Source organism: Lissotriton helveticus, chromosome 8 (assembly GCF_964261635.1).
Source record: "Lissotriton helveticus chromosome 8, aLisHel1.1, whole genome shotgun sequence".
Classification (NCBI taxonomy): Eukaryota; Metazoa; Chordata; class Amphibia; order Caudata; family Salamandridae; genus Lissotriton; species Lissotriton helveticus.
The window spans coordinates 210,359,837-210,379,079 of NC_136069.1; the positions used below are offsets into that span (position 1 = coordinate 210,359,837).

General features: G+C 45.4%; 1 protein-coding gene across 2 annotated transcripts in view; it reads left to right on the forward strand.

The window, feature by feature from the left end:
• Nucleotides 1–13,597: 13,597 nt before the first annotated feature.
• The window catches only part of DONSON (DNA replication fork stabilization factor DONSON), a 71,496-nt gene continuing 65,850 nt past the window's right edge, over nucleotides 13,598–19,243 (forward strand). For both annotated transcript variants that reach the window (XR_013599794.1, XM_078656943.1), the window contains exon 1: nucleotides 13,598–14,055. Coding sequence is in view for 1 of the 2 variants with exons in the window: in XM_078656943.1 (XP_078513069.1) it covers nucleotides 13,666–14,055 (390 nt within the window). In the remaining variant the exon portion in view is untranslated. The remainder of the gene's footprint in view (nucleotides 14,056–19,243) is intronic.

Below are 19,243 nucleotides of genomic sequence, written 5' to 3' on the forward strand. Positions count from 1 at the left end.
GCCCACTTTGTTAATAAAGGCTACCACTTTGGGGTCTAGTCCAGGGGTGACGGTTATCTTATCAGGTAAGGATGGTCGGGGGCCTTCTGAGCGTAAGCGAGATCTTACTTCCTTGGGTATTTCCCTCTTAACCAGAAAGTGATGTATTCAGCAACATGCTGTGATGGTGCCCATTCAGGTGACATGGGATGTTTGATAAGGAGGGGATCAAACATGTTGCCCTCATGTCGGTCTAGAATACCCATCTTGAACCCTGAAGGCTTTGATGCCTCCTCTGATGTCCCTTTTTTCTCTGTTGAAATGCGTTCCTGATCAGAATAAAATTCTGATGAACAGGATAGTTCTAGTTCGGGTTCATAAACCTCATCATTATCAGAATCACTGGAAATAGGGATAACCGGGCCTCTTACATGCCCATCCGCAGTGTCACATATACTGATTCCATCACCAGTTTCCTCCGGTATCCCCTCATTAATGACTTTTTATTTCTTGGTTTTTTTCTGAGGGTTGTCACCTGCTGATCTTTTTCTCTGGGCCTTCTCTGCCCATGCGAAGCATTGAGGTTGTTCTGTGTCTAGGCTTTTCTGAGGAATATATACTAACTTTCTATTGATGGTTTCATCCAACGACCCAATCAATTTCCCTATTGCTCTATTAACTATTTCCTCTAATTTCCCTTCGACAGTGGATTCTAGCTGATCTTCAGACATTTTAATTATTAATTTAAGGAGGGAATTGACTAAAATGTTGATTTTCAATTGATTTTAAGCTATTGTTATTTCTTTAGGGTCCACTAGGGGTCAACCCCGCTATAGATGTGGTAAAAACCTGTTAATTGTCATTTTCTGAAGAGTAAGAAAGGTGGTAGACGCTACGCGGCATGTTGCTAAGGTACTTGCTAGGGTACTTTCCTTTAAAGTCAGCTGTAGGTTATGAGTGCGCCAAAGTGAGGTTTGTTTAATTTTACCTTTGGTTGCTTAAGTGTAGTATAATGAGCCCGATGTGGTCGCGGTTCTATTTGCGGACGCATCGGACCATTGTGTTAATATTTAAATTAGTATTTTTGGTCTGGTCGCTTACACCTGTGTGACCGGACTAGATTAGATCGGGGTACGCAAAGCGAGGTTGCGTGAGCCTTCTGGGCTGCTTGAGTGGTCATGCACTATGTACTTGGGGCCCCTCGAGCCTTACTTAAGGAAGGTTATTTTCGTGCTGGCCCGCGTTACGTTGAGTGAGGCCCCGGTGCATCTTTTGACTGCGGGGTCAACCGACTTCGGAAAAAGCGCAATAAGTCCCATTTTAACCCCAAGGAGGAGTTCAAGGTTTGCCGCATCGAGGGTTTTGGCTAATATAAAGATATTGGTGGTACGAGACATAGAAACCAAAAGGCACACACAAACTCTAACAGAAATTTAGAGGTAATCTATGAACCTAAATATTATATATATATATATATATATATATATATATATATATATATATACACACACGAATAATACATGCGTTAAGGAATGTAATATAGGGTACTTATCTTGTGAGCAGCAGCAACAAATGAAGTAAGATGACTGCTTGTTGCTGTGATATATACATGACTGGAATGTTTTAAAAGTTCCTAATTCTTTACATTGTTGCTGCGGTCAGCGGGTAATAAAAGGAGATTGCATAATATTAGCCTCCGTGTCATGCCATAAAATTAGCTTTTTTAATGCACATATGATCATTTTTATGGTGTTATCTTAAACATTGTATTTTTAACCATTTGTTTATGTTTTGACTCTGTTCAGAACAAACCTGTTTGTGAGGCTGTTTATCTTTTAATGCTATTTGTATATGCCATAAAGAGTTTTTATTGTGTGTTTGTATCTTTTATGGTTTTAATTAACCAATGAAGGATTCTTTTAACAGACAAAAGGGTAACCACACAAACTATTTACCCCTTACATAAATACCAAACTTTACATCTTACATAAGCACTTCAGGACCAATGCAGTTGTTTTAAGTCGTTTATGTTCCCACTGCAGTAGCGGGTTAGCGATGAAGGAAAGAAGTCGGTGAGCGACGGTGACAGCAAACAGCGGTCTTTTATTGTTTCTTTTAAGTATAGGAGAATAATAGGAGCCACAGTGTTGTATGTTAGTACTTGAAATGGACACGTGCGCACTGCGCGCATGTCAATTTCAAGTAATAACTCACGAGGTATGTTTTGACTTGAAGAGAGCTGCGTGAAATGTGTATGTTTGCCACGTGGTATGTGGATGTTTGAATTGTGGTCAGGAGATATAGGCATGATGAAGTGGCAGTTAAACGGTTCTTACTTTGTACTTGACGAGTGGCAGACAAGAAATAAACAGCTCTACATTGTACCTGTTTCTTCATCGTTATTTGGAATGTATGAATTGTAAAGGATATCTTTTCCACACTGGCGACGAGGATGGGAACGTATCCTGATTTTGAGATTCCCATCTACCGGACATTTCATAGTTTCAGCGAAAAAAGTCTTCTGTACGCAAGGATATTACTGGCTGACGGAGGATAGGCAAACCCTCATCTAGTGAATTCTGCAATTGTATTGGCTGCCAGAACGCCTGCCTGCGAGCACACGCTGGTGATTTTTCAAGTCATCTCCATTGCTATTGGTTGCCTAAACGGAAAGACTTCCTGTTTCACACGAACGAAGTCAACAGCGACACTGGGTTAACTTGCTGTGGTCCGAGTATATTGAAAAGCAAGTTGTTAAGCCCAGTCTTGCATAATTGGGTGATCAGCTGAGGAATTCGCAGCGCGATAGACGGCAAGCTCTCAATAAGTGTGAGTAATGCATCTGTGACACGCACACATTCAACCTTGCGTGTTACATATCATTACTATATTTATATCATCTGTGACAGGCACACATCTTTAACAATCTACATTTACTTAATCTTCTACAAGAAACTGAAAGAATAGAGCGCATATTACTGAGATATTAATCCATATTCATTTGTTGGTTACAAGGATTTAAAAGTACACATAAACAAAAATGTCTGGAATTCAACCTCCTCCATCTTTTCTCTCAATACCAGGTGAGCCACAAATTGAATGGGAGATATGGGAGGCAATGTTTCTTGCGTATGTAGATGTTCTTGAAGGGGAAGAGTGTGAACCAGACAGCAAATTAGCCTTACTCAAACATTGTCTTGGAGGTATTGCTCTTAAAGAATATAAAAATCTACCCCCTTTGACTAATGCATCTGATTTAAACATGTACCAAATTGCTTCCAAACGTTATATAAAAAATAAACATAGTTATGGAAAGATTCAAATTTTATTCAAGAAAACAAAAGAGGGATGAATCTATTGACAACTATGTATCCGCACTAAGAGCTTTAGCAGTCACTTGTGACTTTGAGCATATTAACTATGACCAAGTTGTAAGAGATCAGATTCTTATGCGTACTAATAATAAGAAAATATAACAAAGATTGTGGACTACTTCAGACATGTCTCTCAATGCAGCTATTGAAATAGCTAAATCCATTGAACATTCAGAAAAGTTTGTGGATGAAATCAGGTCATGTGACAAACCTGATGTGCATATTGTTAACAAGGAATATGACAAACAAAAAGAATTTGATAAACAAAACAAAAAATCCAAACCAAAGAAGTGAAAATTATTACAGAACAGAAAACAAAAATAGATGGCAAAAACCTGACCCAAGGTCGAACAGTGTTTATTGTTTTATATGTGGTAGTAGCTATCATTTTGGCAATTCAAAGGCTTGTCCTGCTTTAGAGAAAGTGTGCGCCAGATGTAAAAAGAAAGGACATTTTCCTAGAGTTTGTAGATCAGCTCCGAGGAGAGTTAATGTCATTCAAGAGGATGAAGAACTATGTGATTATGACTTTGATGTTAACACTATACTTTGTGTAACCAAGGAGATAAGCATTACAAAATGTCCTTCATGTAATGTTATCATTAATGGAATTCCTACTAAAGTATTAGTAGACTTGCTAATGGTATACCATTGTGCCTCATACCTTAGTTTGCAAAAATTGGCCTGCCATTGAACTCATAAAACCTGACATTTCTCCAAGTGGTTACACAGGTCATAAACTACAACTTATTGGGTATTTTATAGCAGATTTGGCTTTTCATGGACGTAACACATGTGGAAAAATGTATGTTACAAAGGTGGGAGAATCTTTGTTAGGTTGGCCACATTAAGAGAAGTTGGGTATGAAAGTAGATCCTAATGCTGACCCTCCGGTATATTCTGTTGATACAATTTCCACAGCACCAATTTCGATTAAAGATGTTGAGTCTTCTTTGATTTCTAGGATTGAAAAAGAGTACTCTACATTATTCAGTGATAAGCTGGGTGAGTACAAAGGTTTTCAACATCGCATAAAAGTACATGGGAACACTATACCTGTACGTCACAGAGTCAGAAATGTTCCTCTATCTTACAGAAACAAGCTAAAAGATATGCTTAATGATATGTGTAGCAAGAAATAATTGAACCTATAGAGTCATCTCCTTGGGTTTCACCAGTAGTTATTTCAGTTAAATCTGGTGGGGATCTTCGTCTAGGCATAGACTTGCGCAGTTTAAACAATGCAATTAGTGTGGACTCTCATCCTCTTCCCAATTTACATGAGATGGTTTCTACATTTGACAAATGCACAAGTATTTTCATGTTTGGATCTTGCTAGTGCATACCACCAAGTTCTTGTACATGAGGAATCAAAAGACTTGACTGCGTTTATAACACCAGAGGGATTGTATAGATTTTGCAGGACGCCTTTCGGCTTAGCTTGTGCAGCTGCTGTATTTCAAAGGTTGATGAAAGAAACAATAAATGGTCTCACTGGAGCTATAGCATTCCAGGATGACATCTTGGTTTTTGGAAAAAATGTCAAGGAGCATGATCACAATTTAATGGGAGTTCTCAATGCCTTATCAAACAAAGGTTTAACACTCCGTGCAGACAAGTGCAAATTCAAGAAAAAAGAAGTTGAATACCTGGGACACTGTATCAGTGGAAATGGAATTAAACCTAAAGCATCACATTTGGAGAATATTAGTAAAGCTCCTATTCCTGAAAACAAGGAACAATTAATTGCCTTTCTAGGTTTAGTGGAATTTTACGCCAAATTCATTCCGAATTATGCAACTGTAATTGAACCATTTAGGAACCTGCTAAAGAAGAATGCAAAATATAATTGCTATGGCTGCAACATTTACCACTGTTAAGGAGATGATTACTTAAGCTCCGTGTCTTAAACCTTTTGTAATTGGTAAACACTGTATTGTAATTGTAAATGCAAGCAATTGTGGATTAGTTGCTGTACTAATTCAGGAAGAGTGGGGTAAGGAATGGATTGTGGCATATGCATCAAGAACCTTGCAGACCCCCAGGATATAGCGGCATGGATTAGCAAATTTAGCGGCACAAATATTGAAATTTAGCAGCACAAATATGGAAATTTAGCGGCAATTTTGCAGCATTTTATTTGGCAGTTTTTGCTACGACAAACACAGATATCTTCGTTTCTGAGTTATTTAACAACATGAAGCTATGTATATTTGGTTAATTTACAATGTAGACACTTTGTTTGGCTTCAAGGATACATATAGGACATAAACATGTTACTGAATAAATGCCCACGGAACATGTATGCTTGTCGTGTTAATCTTGCAGTTCTTCTGAGCAGTCCAAATCTAGCCCAATATTGTGCTGCTGATTATAATGCAAAAACAATAATGCCCGGATGGATTGCTCTGAGAGGGACCGTCGTCTGGCTGACAAAATAATTTTGTAGATGCTGTTGCTCCTTTCAGCATCTGCAGAACTGGTCACACAGTCCTTGTACACAGCTGCAAGCTGTGAAAGGACTGGATGCGGTCAGCCATCCCACGCCAAAAGAGGTCAGTCTCAATCACCCCAGAAACAGATGCCTGTACTGCTTCTGGGCCTACATGATCAAAGTAGAGGTAGAGACAAAGCTCCTGATCGGGAACTTTGCTGAAACCAGGGATGTCAGAATATGCACTCTTGTCCTTAGGCAGGATGCAGAGTCGTGCAGGATAGAAAAGGCACACTTGCTTCAAGAACCCAATGCCTGGTTGGGCCCCCCATGTATTTGCCCGCCTTTTCCAGAGAATTTTCAAAAGCTTCATTAAGCTGGGCTGTTTTCTTTTTTTCTGTGTCAGACTTAATTTAGCCCCTGCAGTAGTCTGTAAAAATGGTTCTAGTGATTCCAGAGTGAGGACTGAATTGTTTGTTAGGTCAATGTGAAGGTCCTCCAAATAATCATACACCTTCATTGTCACTGGTGTCTGACTCTGGAATAAGTCCATCAGATGTAAAATGTTTTGACATTTTTCGGCCACAATGTCCAATTGCACTTTAATGCAGTTTCTTTGGTCGCTGTTCAAAATCCTTTGCAGATTTTCAAGGGAATCTGGGGGAGACTTGCTGAGTTGCATCTCAGACTCAACAAACCCAGCATAGGCCTCAAAATGCTTGCAATGGTACTGGACAGCAGCAAACCAAGAATTCCACTGGGTACTGCAGGGGTCAGGTGCCATCCGTGGTTTCATCCCATGGTTCTCAGCAAGATGGTGCAGGTACCTTCTCTTTCTGCTACCGGCCATGTAAAAGATGCGCGAGAAGTACAGAAGGAAAGCATTTAGCTCCACGAAAGGCTTCCTAAATGACTCTCCAATAAGGTTCATCATGTGTGCCAAGCAAGTGATATGTATGGAGTTTGTGTACAGATTTCTCAAAACAGTGTTGTATGCCTTGAGCATGTATGCCGCATTGTCAGTGTGAAAGGAAATAACGTCCTGAAAGGCTATGCTGTACTCTGTGAGCACCTTCACAACTGCTTGCGCTACAGAACCATGGTTGCACTGTGAGAGGAACACTGTGTCCGCTAGGTGGGTGTGGATCTTACGTCCACCCTGCGCAGAGACCACTGCAAATAACACATTCAATACACAACGCCCTTCGACATCAGGCGTTTCATCAAATATAACACTGATCTTCTTATCTTGCAAGTGTTCTTTCAGCTCGTTCTTTGCTACTATATATCTCTCTGGGAGATAACGTTCTTGAAGCTGAGGACTCCCAGGTATCGCTCCACCATTTCGTACTCGCTCATGGAGAAACTTGCGCAACACAGGGTGGTCGGTGTTGCTCAGCGTAATGTTCAGCGCTGTGAAGACATTGACCCACTCACTTATAATTTCCTGGTTTGAGGCACCTGCAGCTGTACTCTTTGTGAACAGTGAGTTCACAGTCATCTGACGGGCACTTTTTGGTGAAGAGTGAGGGTCTGGATCATCTGAACAGCGCTTCAAGTGTTTTTGGGACCGCACATGCATATCAACTGTGTGTTTCCAGATGTGGTTCCCCGCCACATTGCACACACTGCAAAACAGCACGCCACCATCAGCATGCATCACAGCGCTGTACTCTTTGGCCCGATCTGCTGCAGTTATAAGTGTAGGTAGATGTGATCGGTGGTTCACAGTCTTCACAGGCTGCAGAAACTTCTCCATCCTGCTTTTGTTGTAGTGGTGTGTTGCTCCCTTGGAATCCAAAAGATCTCAGGCTTGTGGTGCACTCACGTAGCTCACCTACAAATATATTTGGTGTTACTAGATGTGTTCCAATGTGGAAAAGGACATTGCAATTGTTGGATGAAAAGTTAAGAAAACGTAGGTTAAACGTGATTAAAAATGCGTGCAACTGTGAGGCAAAGTTGCATACATGGCGCGTTAACATACAGGTAGGCAGAAGTCCTTCGAAGTGAAATGGCACACTTGTGTGGTCCCGCTAGGCAACTTTGAGTTGTCTGTGGAAGGCAGTGGGGCTGTGAGGTAAACATAAAAACCATAAGTGTTTTTACCCAAAAAACAACTGTGCCCCAAAGTGCCTGCAAATAAAAAATCACATTTGGGCAAAAACTGGAAGAAGGGGAAGGATGAACCACCTGCGACGAAAGCGAAATCTAACCGCTCGAAACAAATTTGTACAAGTGTACTTTGTAGGAGCACATAAGCCCGGCGTTTACACTGGGAGGCGGGGGCCAACAGCGCTTAACGGGTGTCTAGGAAAAATCCCAAGATAGCCCCAAACCACCCCCAAGAAATACAAAAAACAAAATTACAAGTATGAAACCCACATGATCATGCAGAATCCCATCACCAAACCATGCACAGCGCTCCCACCCATCGCAAGTAGGACTTCACAAATATGGGTGGCGACCTCAAGCTTCTGCGCTTTAGCGTATGTGGTATTCAACTACCCGGAAGTATACAGAAACCAAAACGTACCCGTTCTGTGCAGCAGAAAGCATATATTAGTTGCCAGACTGCCCAATGGCATTTAAACCAGACGATTCTTCCCTCTGTGACTCTACAAAAAGAAGAAAAAAGAGTTACAGGAGGCTTGGATAGCCCTTTCCATGGCACCTGTCCCACATCACTGCCACCTCCCGCACTACGCCTCTTTAAAAACCACAGCACCCCCATGTGCCCACTGGGCCCACATAACCAGCTGGCCCAAAAAGAATGCCCCCCTGGGACCGCCGCACACCGGGCATGCGGCGGGGACAAAACTTAACTGTGTCCTGCACCGGCTCTTGAACCAGATTTTTTCCTCCGGGACTCTACAAAAAGGAGAAAAAAGAGTTACAGGAGGCTTGGATAGCCCTTCCCATGGCACCTGTTCCACATCACTGCCACCTCCCGCACTACGCCTCTTTAAAAACCACAGCACCCCATGTGCCCCCTGGGCCCGCGTAACCAGCTGGCCCCAAAAGAATGCCCCCCTGGGACCACCGCACACCGTGCATGCGGCGAGACAAAACGTACTTGTGTCCTGCACCGGCTCTTGAACCAGCAGATTCTTCCCTCTGGGACTCTACAAAAAGAAGAAAAAATAGTTACAGGAGGCTTGGATAGCCCTTCCCATGGCACCTGTCCCACATCACTGCCACCTCCCCCACTAAGCCTCTTTGAAAACCACACTGCACCCCCATGTGCCCCTGGACCCGCATAACCAGCTGGCCCCAAAAGAATGCCCCCCTGGGACCGCCACACACCGGGCATGCGGCGGGGACAAAACGTACCTGTGTCCTGCACCGGCTCTTGAACCAGATTTTTCCCTCCGGGACTCTACAAAAAGAAGAAAAAAGAGTTACAGGAAGCTTGGATAGCCCTTCTAATGGCACCTGTCCCATATCACTGCCACCTCCCACACTACGCCTCTTTAAAAACCACAGCACCCCCATGTGCCCCTGGGCCCGCGTAACCAGCTGGCCCCAAAAGAATGCCCCCCTGGGACCGCCGCACACTGGGCATGCGGCGGGGACAAAACTTACCTGTGTCTTGAACCAGATTCTTCCCTCCGGGACTCTATAAAAAGAAGAAAAAAGAGTTACAGCAGGCTTGACGCGGCGGCGACAAAACTTACCTTTGCTCTTGAACCAGTAGATTCTTTCCTCTGGGACTCTATAAAAGGAAGAAAAAAGAGTTACAGCAGGCTTGGCTAGCCCTTCCATGGCACATGTCCCACATCACTGACACCTCCCCCACTATGCCTCTTTGAAAACCACACAGCACCCCCATGTGCCCTTTGGGCCCACATAACCAGCTGGCCCCAAAAGCATGCCCCCATGGGACCGCCGCACACCGGGCATACGGCGGGGACAAAACTTACCTGTGTCCTGCACCGGCTCTTGAACCAACAGATTCTTCCCTACGGGACTCTACAAAAAGAAGAAAAAAGAGTTACAGCAGGCTTGACGCGGCGGCCTTCCCATGGCACCTGTCTCATCTCACTGCCACCTCCCCCACTACGCCTCAGTTTGAAAGCCACACAGCACCCCCATGTGCCCTCTGGGCCCGCATAACCAGCTGGCCCCGAATGAATACCACCGGGCCCACCGCAGAGGGGCACGCGGCGGGCCCAGCAGCCACATACTTTTATACAAAAAATGCCCCCCAGGGCCCGCCGTGTGGCCCTGTGCTGCGGGCCCACCATGGGACCGGGCCCGCCACACGGGGGCACGGCAGGCCCTGGAGGGCATTTTTTAAAAAAAGTATGTTGCTGCTGGGCCCGCCGTGTGCCCCTGTGCGGCAGGCCCACAAAGCCACCGGGCCCGCCGCACAGGGGCACGCGGCGGGCCCAGCAGCCACATATTTTTTTTTAAATGCCCCCCAGGGCCCGCTGCGTGCCCCGATGCGGCAGGCCCACCATGCCACCGGGCCCGCCGCACAGGGGCACGCGGCGGGCCCAGCAGCCACATACTTTTTTTTTAAAATGCCCGCCGCGTGCCCCTTTATTTTGGAATTTTATAAAGCGCTTAGTTACGCTCTCCGGCGTGTCCCTGCGCTGAGAGTGAGCATGTGGGAGGGTGGAGAGTTAAGGCAGTGCTAGGCGAAACAGGTGTCTTTTGAGGGCTCTGCGGAATTTGGCCTCAGAGGGTTCAAGGCGTAGTTCAGTAGGTAGCAAGTTCCAATTCTTGGCTGCGAGGAGTCTGAACGATCTGCCCCTGTACGGCGGGCCCACCATGCCATCGGGCCCGCCGCACAGGGGCATGCGGCGGGCCCAGCAGCTAAAAAGACCTACCTTGCTTGGGCAGCAGCCAGGTGACAGCAGGTGAGAAGAAGCAGCAGCCAGGCAGGTGAGGGGTTTAAATCAGCACTCCACCTCTCGCCTGCCTGCTGTGAGGACCCGAGGACCCCTCATTGTATTGGCTCCATGGCGAGATCCACCGGGCCAATAGAAGGGGGCCGATTCCTCAGATTTCGCGGGCAGTTTTGAAAAAATCGCGGCATTTTTACAAAACTGACGATTTCGCAATTTTTTTGCAAATTGCGAAATCCTGGAGGGTCTGCTTGAGGGAATCTGAGCGTCATTACTCGGTGATTGAAAGAAAGCTCTTAGCATGTGTATGGGGTGCCGAACATTTTAGACCATTTTTATGGGGTACAAAATTCACCATAAAGTCTGACCACAAACACTTAGTTCACATAATATCACCTGGTGGTGGGCGTACACTGTCATCAAGGCTGGCCAGACTATCATCAAGACTACAAAATTTCCAATATTCATTAGAGTATGTTCCGGGGAAATCTAATGTCCATGCTGACTGTTTGTCAAGGCTACCTCTTCCGTGTAAAGATTCGGACAGTGTTGATGCTAATGAGTGTGAAGTGGCGCATGTGGAATGTGATGCAAATTTATTGCTCGGTGAGAATTCTGTTGTTCATGAGCAATTGTGGAATGAAGAGATGGGAAAGGATCAGGAACTCAAAAAAGTAAAGGAGTTTATATTAAAGGGTTGGCCAGAAGAGAAAGAACTCATAGGGAGGTTAGCTAGTTATTATACAATTTGTGATGAGTTGGCCATAGAGAATGGTATTGTCTTGAGGGGGGATAAATTAATTCTGCCTTTTGGTCTCAGGAAGATGTTTGTTGATTTTGCTCACGAAGGGCATTTTGGTATTTCAGTAACTAGGAGACGTTTAAAAGACAATTTTTGGTGGCCAGGAATAGATTCATATGTCAGGTGGGACTTTGTAAATTATGTGCTAACAGTGATAAGTCAGCTAAAGCTTTAACTCCTATACCACAACCTGTGGATCTACCTGTTGCACCATGGAGTTAGCTTGGCATTGATATTATTGGACCATTCAGTATTTTACCGCATCAATATTCATTTGGCATTGTGCTGATGGATTATTTCTTTAAATGGCCAGAATTTAAAATGGTCAGGGAAGTTACTTCAGAAAATATCATACAATTTTTAGATGAAATCTTCTTTAGAGAAGCCATTCCTCAGGAGATTGTTACAGATAATGGACCTCAATTTGTTAGCAAACAAATGGAGGATTATCTAATGAGATGTGGCATATCTCACAAAAAGATTGCAGTTTTTCATCCAGAAGCAAACGGTCAAATTGAGAGGTTTAATAGGGTTGTTAAAGAACCAATCCAATTGGCTGTTAAAGGTGGATTATGTTGGAACAAAGCTTTACAATCCATGTTGCTTTCTTACAGAACAGCTCCAAATGCAGTCACCTTGTTGACTTCTTTCGAATTATTGAGAGGTCGCAAACCTAGTACAAAATTAGTTTCATGGTGGTTAAAAAACAAGAATAAAGCTAAAGCAGATTTTGCTGAGATTTATCTCAAGGAAATTTGTCGTAAAGTAAGTAATTACAAAGAAAAGATGAAGTATGATTTGTTAAAAAATAAGACTGTGATGAATGTTTTTGTTCAAGTTGGTGATTTGGTACGGTTGAAGAAGGGCTTTTCTGTACGTAAGGGGTTATCAAATTGGTCTGATCCCCTGCAAATAGTAGAAGTGTTTAAGAATGCAGTACGAGTGGAAGATGGGAGTGTTTGGAACTTTAATAGAGTTTCAATCTTCAAAGGCAGAAAGGATTTTGGTGATGATGATTCTTCAAATGTATTCCTAGATGTTAATGGCGAGAACATAAGTACCTCAAATTCTGGAATAACTTTTAGTGAACAATGTATTTCTGCTCCTGCATGTTCAAACAGAAGCTCAAGAGCAATTTACCTATCAAATTTAAGGATTTTGTGCTTTCCTCATTATAAAAAAAAAGGGGGGGGGGCGGTGTGTTGTATGTTAGTACTTGAAATGGACACGCGCGCGATTTCAAGTAATAACTCACGAGGTATGTTTTGACTTGAAGAGAGCTGCGTGAGATGTGTATGTTTGCCACGTGGTATGTGGATGTTTGAATTGTGGTCAGGAGATATAGGCATGATGAAGCAGGCAGTTAAACGGTTCTTACTGTGTACCTGACAAGTGGCAGACAAGAAATAAACAGCTCTACATTGTACCTGTTTCTTTATCGTTATTTGGAATTTATGAATTGTAAAGGATATCTTTTCCACACACAGCACAGCATGCAGTACATACGAGGAATGTCTCGTCACATAGCTCTAAAATGGAATGGGAAGCGCAATAACAGAATACAGAGCTTAAAGGGGAACAAACTAAATTAGAATAAAGAGATAATTAAGTACACAACTTAAAGTATTAAAAGGGACGATACTACACCAAACCATTTAATTAAAAGTTTTCTTTTAAATTAATTATTTGTACCGACATAGCGTTCTTGATCAGCTAAGGACAAAGTGGAACTCAAAGTGTTATATAACATAAAGCATGCAAACGTCACACATAAGCATTCTGCAAACATAATATTCACACATAAACTGAAAACCTGGCATATGGGATAACACTACCTACCGCCACCTCAAACTAGAATGCCCTAACTACAGAATGGAGTGGACCTATTTTATATAGTTGGTACGTTCTACAAACTGGTCGAGTGTTCGCAAGTTTCTTTCTTCAGATTCTATGAAAAATTCCCAGATGCGTTTTGTTGTTTCTCTTCTTTCGCACAGTCGTCAATAAGGAATGATTGGCATTTCCAACATGGCCGCGACATTTTACTACATGAAGCTCAGAAAGACCATGCAACTCACACGCGTCCTTCTTCTGTGTTCACATCAAATCAGAGTGGCCTGTCTCCGCGAATACTGCTTTCCTGTTGGTTCCAGCTTTTAATACGTAAAAGACATCGTCACACGCGCGCTATTTCAAAACAATCAGTTTCCCGCCACATCTGCCATGGCTGATCTGCTGCCCGGCTATTCCCCCAGCTTCAAGAAGCCTTCAGAGATCTTGCGGCTGCGGAGAAAGAGTCGGCGTTCGCAGACTAGCGGGGATGCCCCGCAGATACCCGGCGTGCGGCCCTTCAGCCCGGGCCTCACACGCTCTCCAGGCGCTCACGGGGCTCTTAAGCGCAGGAACCCCTTTGCCAACCTTGAGAACACAGTATGCAGCCCCGGCAAGAGAAGGGCGCTGCCCAGCCAAGGGGCATGTGGAACAGTACCAGCATGGGAGAGCGGAGGGCAGCGCTGCGAGGGGCTTCGAACACCCCCCAGGGAGGTGAAGACCGAGCTGCCTGGATGGGACCGAGTGGCGGCACCAACAGCCTGCAAAAATTTGGGACAGCAGGTGAGTATCTCCAGACCTCACGCTCACTTCAACTTTCAACTGTTAACTTTTCACTAGTTTGACTGAATGTGAACCAGTTTTATCAGTAGTAGATCTGTCATCTGACTGGTGCCAGTAGCAATTCTAACGCGATCTACTTACCTTTCAGTGATGATTCTGAAAACGTACATAAGGCTGCTAAATTGCCCCATATCATATGATAAGATACCTTGAGCCAGTCTGGGTATTAGTCAGCAGCGCTCTGCTTTTTGGTATTTATACCGTTTTTGGGGTGAAGGGGTGTTTTCTTTTTGTTGTTGTTGCTGGCGTGTGTGTTTTTTTTTAAATACCATTTAACTCTTCGGTTTCAGCATGTGAAGTGATATTCGCTTACGAGCCAGTGCTGCCTGTGGGTATTGCACTGAATAAGTGCCTCTAAGCAAACATATTATGATTGCTTCCCCAGTCATAATAGGTTAAGGAGAGGCATTAAGTATTACATGTAATAAAATGCAACTTTTTATGATACATTATTTCTTGAGTAATCAGAAGATTACTAAAACCTCTCAAGTGACAACTTTGAGCAGTACCTTACTATACTACTATAAATGTACTGCTTTAACTTCTTCCCAGCACTTGAAAAACACACTCAGTAGGAGCCTGGTCCGACATCTGTATGTGAAAGGTTCCAGGACTGTAGAAGCCCAAAGGGACTCTGTTAATTTAACATAACTGTTTGGTTGAGTTTAAAGGTCAAACCACTTGGCCTCAAGAAATCTTAGTCATCACTCTGTGACATCAAGGAGTTATTGAGGCACGAAGGATCATCCACGATGATATTATATCCAGCAAGGCACACATCGTTCAGAAATACGAGCGTGTGTAGAATTGCTATCCCTGTGAGCCAAACTTAAAAAAAGTCTCATTCGAGGCAGTGCCACATATGACTTGTGATAATTTCTGCCATCCTGTTGGCCAAAACAGTGTTGATTGGATCTTTGTCTATGGGGACAGGGCTCCGTGATGTGCCCTTTAGTCTGCACTTTCTTGAATACAAGTAGCCTGAGGCTTTCTGAAATTTTAGAGCACTGCTTCTGTTGCTGTATCTAGATTAGCAGGATCACCTCCACTCTATCGGAGATTTCCCCTTACCTTATTAACTACGGCCTTCCTTCTTCTAGAGTCTCTTGCACTTGGGTTTCAAATCTTCCTATCATTCAGAAAGGTAGGTTCTAAAACTGATCAGGGGTCTGCATCTAAAAAAATCATTGTTTTGGTTTCATGTACTGATGAGCGACTGCTGAGAATGTACTGATGCCGTAAGGAACATAACTCGATGGTTCCTGTTACAAATGAGTTCTAACTATTTAGTCCCAAGTGATTTTTTTGATTGTGGTCACCTGGTTTTTGGACCTTTTCTGTAGGTGAGTATCACTGCCTGATTTTCACTCCCAGTAATTGGTCTGAGCATGTTTACCACCAGTTTCTAACTTAAGACCAGGCTGCTGAGGGGCAGCTAGGGGAAGGGACACCGGACTGGTTACACAGAACCTGAAAGTGTTCAGGCTGCATGGGATGTGTGAGACTATGGTTGTGCACAGGTAACCTGGCACAAAAGGGACTCTGCAAAGATAGGTGCTGACCTGAGGTTGACCATAATATATTAGTGAGCATTCATAGATAGGTCAGCACTGTTTACTGGAAAATCTGTTTTGCTTTTACTGATTTATAAGTATGGGCGTAATCTGCCTTAAAATACAGTTTTGCTCAATTTAGGCCTACACAGTCCAGTAATGGGTCAACCTGGTGTAAAACATGCAATCGGTTTTGATTTTGCAGGTTCCAATCGTATATATCGTATGGGATGTTAAGATTTGGCATTTCTCTTGCTCCCCTCATGGTCCGATTCCAGGTATTTATCCCACCTGCTGGGCCAAGATAATAATTTTGCTTGCTAGCAGAGTGAACAAATGGCTTCCCACATAAAGGGTGCGATTAGCAGTAATTTGCCCGTCCCTGGAAAGGAAGGAGTGGGGAGGAAAATCTGCATCTGACAGTTGCCTGTCACAGCACCTGGGCTGGGCCAGCCCAGACCTAGTGGAAAAAGAGGTCTAAACATCTCAGCCAACACTGGAGGGACTCCCCTTTCTAGTTTTGGTGGGAAGGGGTCTGGGATTAATGCCAGCTAGGGGCAGAGCGGAGTCCATCAGAATAACTTTTCACAGAGAACTTGGTGCCATATTGGATTGTCCAGAATGCTGTACAGGAGGATTGGAATGGGGTGGATGGATGATGGGGTGCCTGATATCTAGAAATTTCTACCCCCACTTGTAAACCCCTGCATAAGGGAAAGACACAGAACAAGACCCTGGACCTGCAAGGGGACGACAGCGGAGTAATGGACAGCTGATGACCGGCTAAGGACTTTGTCGCCACAGACCCCCAAGATGAGATGGTTCTTTTAGAGGAGTAGTGTGGCTCACTGGTTAGAGGCGGCAGGCCTGAGAGCAGAAGTCAGCCCGGGACCAGGGTTCAATTCCCGACGCGGCAGGGTCGTGGACCTTGGTCAGCGGACTCGATAATTCTCGCTTCGGTGCTTACTCTAATCAGGGGTTCCACTCGGCAACTCTGGGCATTAGCTTGCCTAATCTCCACAATGGCCCCACCAATTCCGGGGATGCCTGGCTCCACCTTGGGGACTCCCAGCAAGGGACCATCCCACAGGGAAAGCCAGGACGGGTTCCCCAGAGTTATACAGCGCCGGGATGCCCCGTTGCTGGGGCAGCTGTGCGCTTTACAAGTATACTACATTAGGGGCCAGCGATGCTATACCCCTTAGGACAGTTGGGAAGTCACTGGACTTCAGTGTTGCTTTGAGGGCCCTCCAGGGCAGAGGAGAAGGCTGGCATAGGGAGCCAGAGAACCAAGCTCCCAGCAAAGTGCGCCATTGTACAGGTCAGGGGGCCTGCCTGTTGAAAATTCTCCTGGTGGCTAGGGCTCGCAACCAGGGGCAAAGTGAGCCAAAGATCGTCAAAATCGGCCCATTGAGGCCAGAGGTGTGCACCCAGAAAGATTTCACCTTTTACCACAACGAAATGTCAGTGTCTGGGGGAGTTGGGTGCTCACTGCAGCATGGACACCCTACATGCACAAAGTGGGCAGAAAGCATGAATATGCCAGCTCCCCTCCCTGCTTTCGTTGCCCAACACCTGTGTTTGTTGGGCACGAACACCTGAGATTGAACAGCCCAAACAATGGGGCGGTGAGGCCACAGAAGAAAAGGAGCTGCTGCAAGGCTGCTTATGAAGTATTCATGGCTCCGTGACTGGAGCACCTCATAACTCCCAGAGGGGATGGGGCTTACTTGCATATTCTTATCTGAGGTGCCCGAAAAAGGGGTGGTGACACCATCAACTAATGGTAAGTGTTGTGGGGCTGCAGGAGTTTAAGCCCCACAGGTATCCCGTAGCTATGGTAACGAGTCTCGCTGGGAAGGGAATGGAAACGCCCAGTGGATGCTGTAATGGGGATACGGCCGGAGGGCTGGTGACTGAAAGGGCCGGCAATTAGGATCTATCGCGTCTGGGAAGGATGGGTGTGGGGCGGGGGGGGGGGGGGTGCGGAAGTGGAAGGGGAAAGGGGGGGGAAGTGATCGGATAGGGGGGCCTGGGGGGAGCTGTCCCACGAAGGCTCTCGCTGTCGGTGGTGTCGGCTTCCGGATCGGAGTCAACAAGCCTGGGCAAAGGCAACCCACGCAGGATTCGAAGATCGCTTCTTGACCGGACCAGGAAGGTCAGATCGTGTGCTCCTTCTCAGGGGAGCGAGGGCCAGTCTGGAGCAACCAGACTAGCAAAGCAGATTCAAAAGTTCGTCTGTACTGGGGCCGCTAGCCAACTGGCAAGCGACCGGACCAACGCGTCGAGCAGGAAAATGCAAAAGGGCCCCACGCAGCACTCGAGGAGTGTGGAGGGGTGAGCTTCGGTGCAAAAGCTGCTCGGGGCTGGAGCTTCTCAAACTCCAATGCACAGCTTCGAGGGAGCCTCGGATGCTGCACGGTCAGCGCTTCATAGTTTTTCCAAGATGGCCGGCCCCACGCTTCAGGTTGCCTCCACGGGTCTCGGCTCTGCATAGACTGTGGATCGGGCTGTTGGAAGGCAGGAACGCTGGCTCTTGTCGATCTCTGTCGCTAGAGTTCCGTCGGGAACTGCAACAAAGCAAACGTCGAGGTGCTGGATGGTGCCTGTTTGCACAGGGTGGTCACTCCTTGACCACAAGGGAGATTCTTCAGTCTTCCACGTCGAGTGGGATGTCGAAGGGTCCAGAGTTTCGTTTCATACGTTTCAGTCAGGATGATCTGATGTGCATCTGCACAGCTCCTACCTTTATTCCAAATCAAGGGGCTGGATTACCTGCTAGGTCCCTCCTATGGGTGGGACCCAGGAAGGGGGTCGTTACACCCCTTTTTCCTTTTCCTTTGTCCAGTTTCGCGCCAGGACTGGGGCTGGATGGGCCCAGAACCGGTTTGACTGGAATCTGCCCAGGGACACCTTGTGCGCCCCAGGCAGTGTCTAGTTTCTTTCAACCCTCCCTGCTACAATCCACTATCTCCTCTCTGGGGTGGTGTGAAACCTCCCTGTGACAGGAAACTCTTTGTCCAGGCGTCCTCTGCCAAGTTTCGGTCAGCAGCAGGAGGCCAGACTCGTGTCTGTGGCAGCAGCATCCATTTTGTGATGCTGGGGCTCTGGTTAGGATTAACCGCGTTTTCAGTAAAGTAACATGTCTTCTCCCTCTAGAAGGGTGGGATGCTGCCCCTGTCGTCAGAACTGGCGAGGGGGGTAGTATTCCAAAGTGTATGACACCAAACACGACATGTTTTGATAAAGCCAAACCAGAGTTGCAATAACCGCTAGGATTATAATGCACTTAAGAGTATATGGTATGGCAGTATCACTAGAACAGCTATAAGGAAATGGTTTCGAAAGCTGCAGACCGGCTCAGCTCATGCTAGAGCACCATCTCACATAAAACCAAGCACTCTGCCTCCAGAATTGTTAAGGCCTGCCATAGTGACTGATGGGTATATATGTCCAGATATAGGTTTAGATATAGGTATACTATATCTAAGCAAGGGGTGATTACACCACCTTGCCCCAGCTGAGTGATCAGCCAGTTGTGTCGATTTAAGTACCAGCCAGGGGTGGCAAAAGAT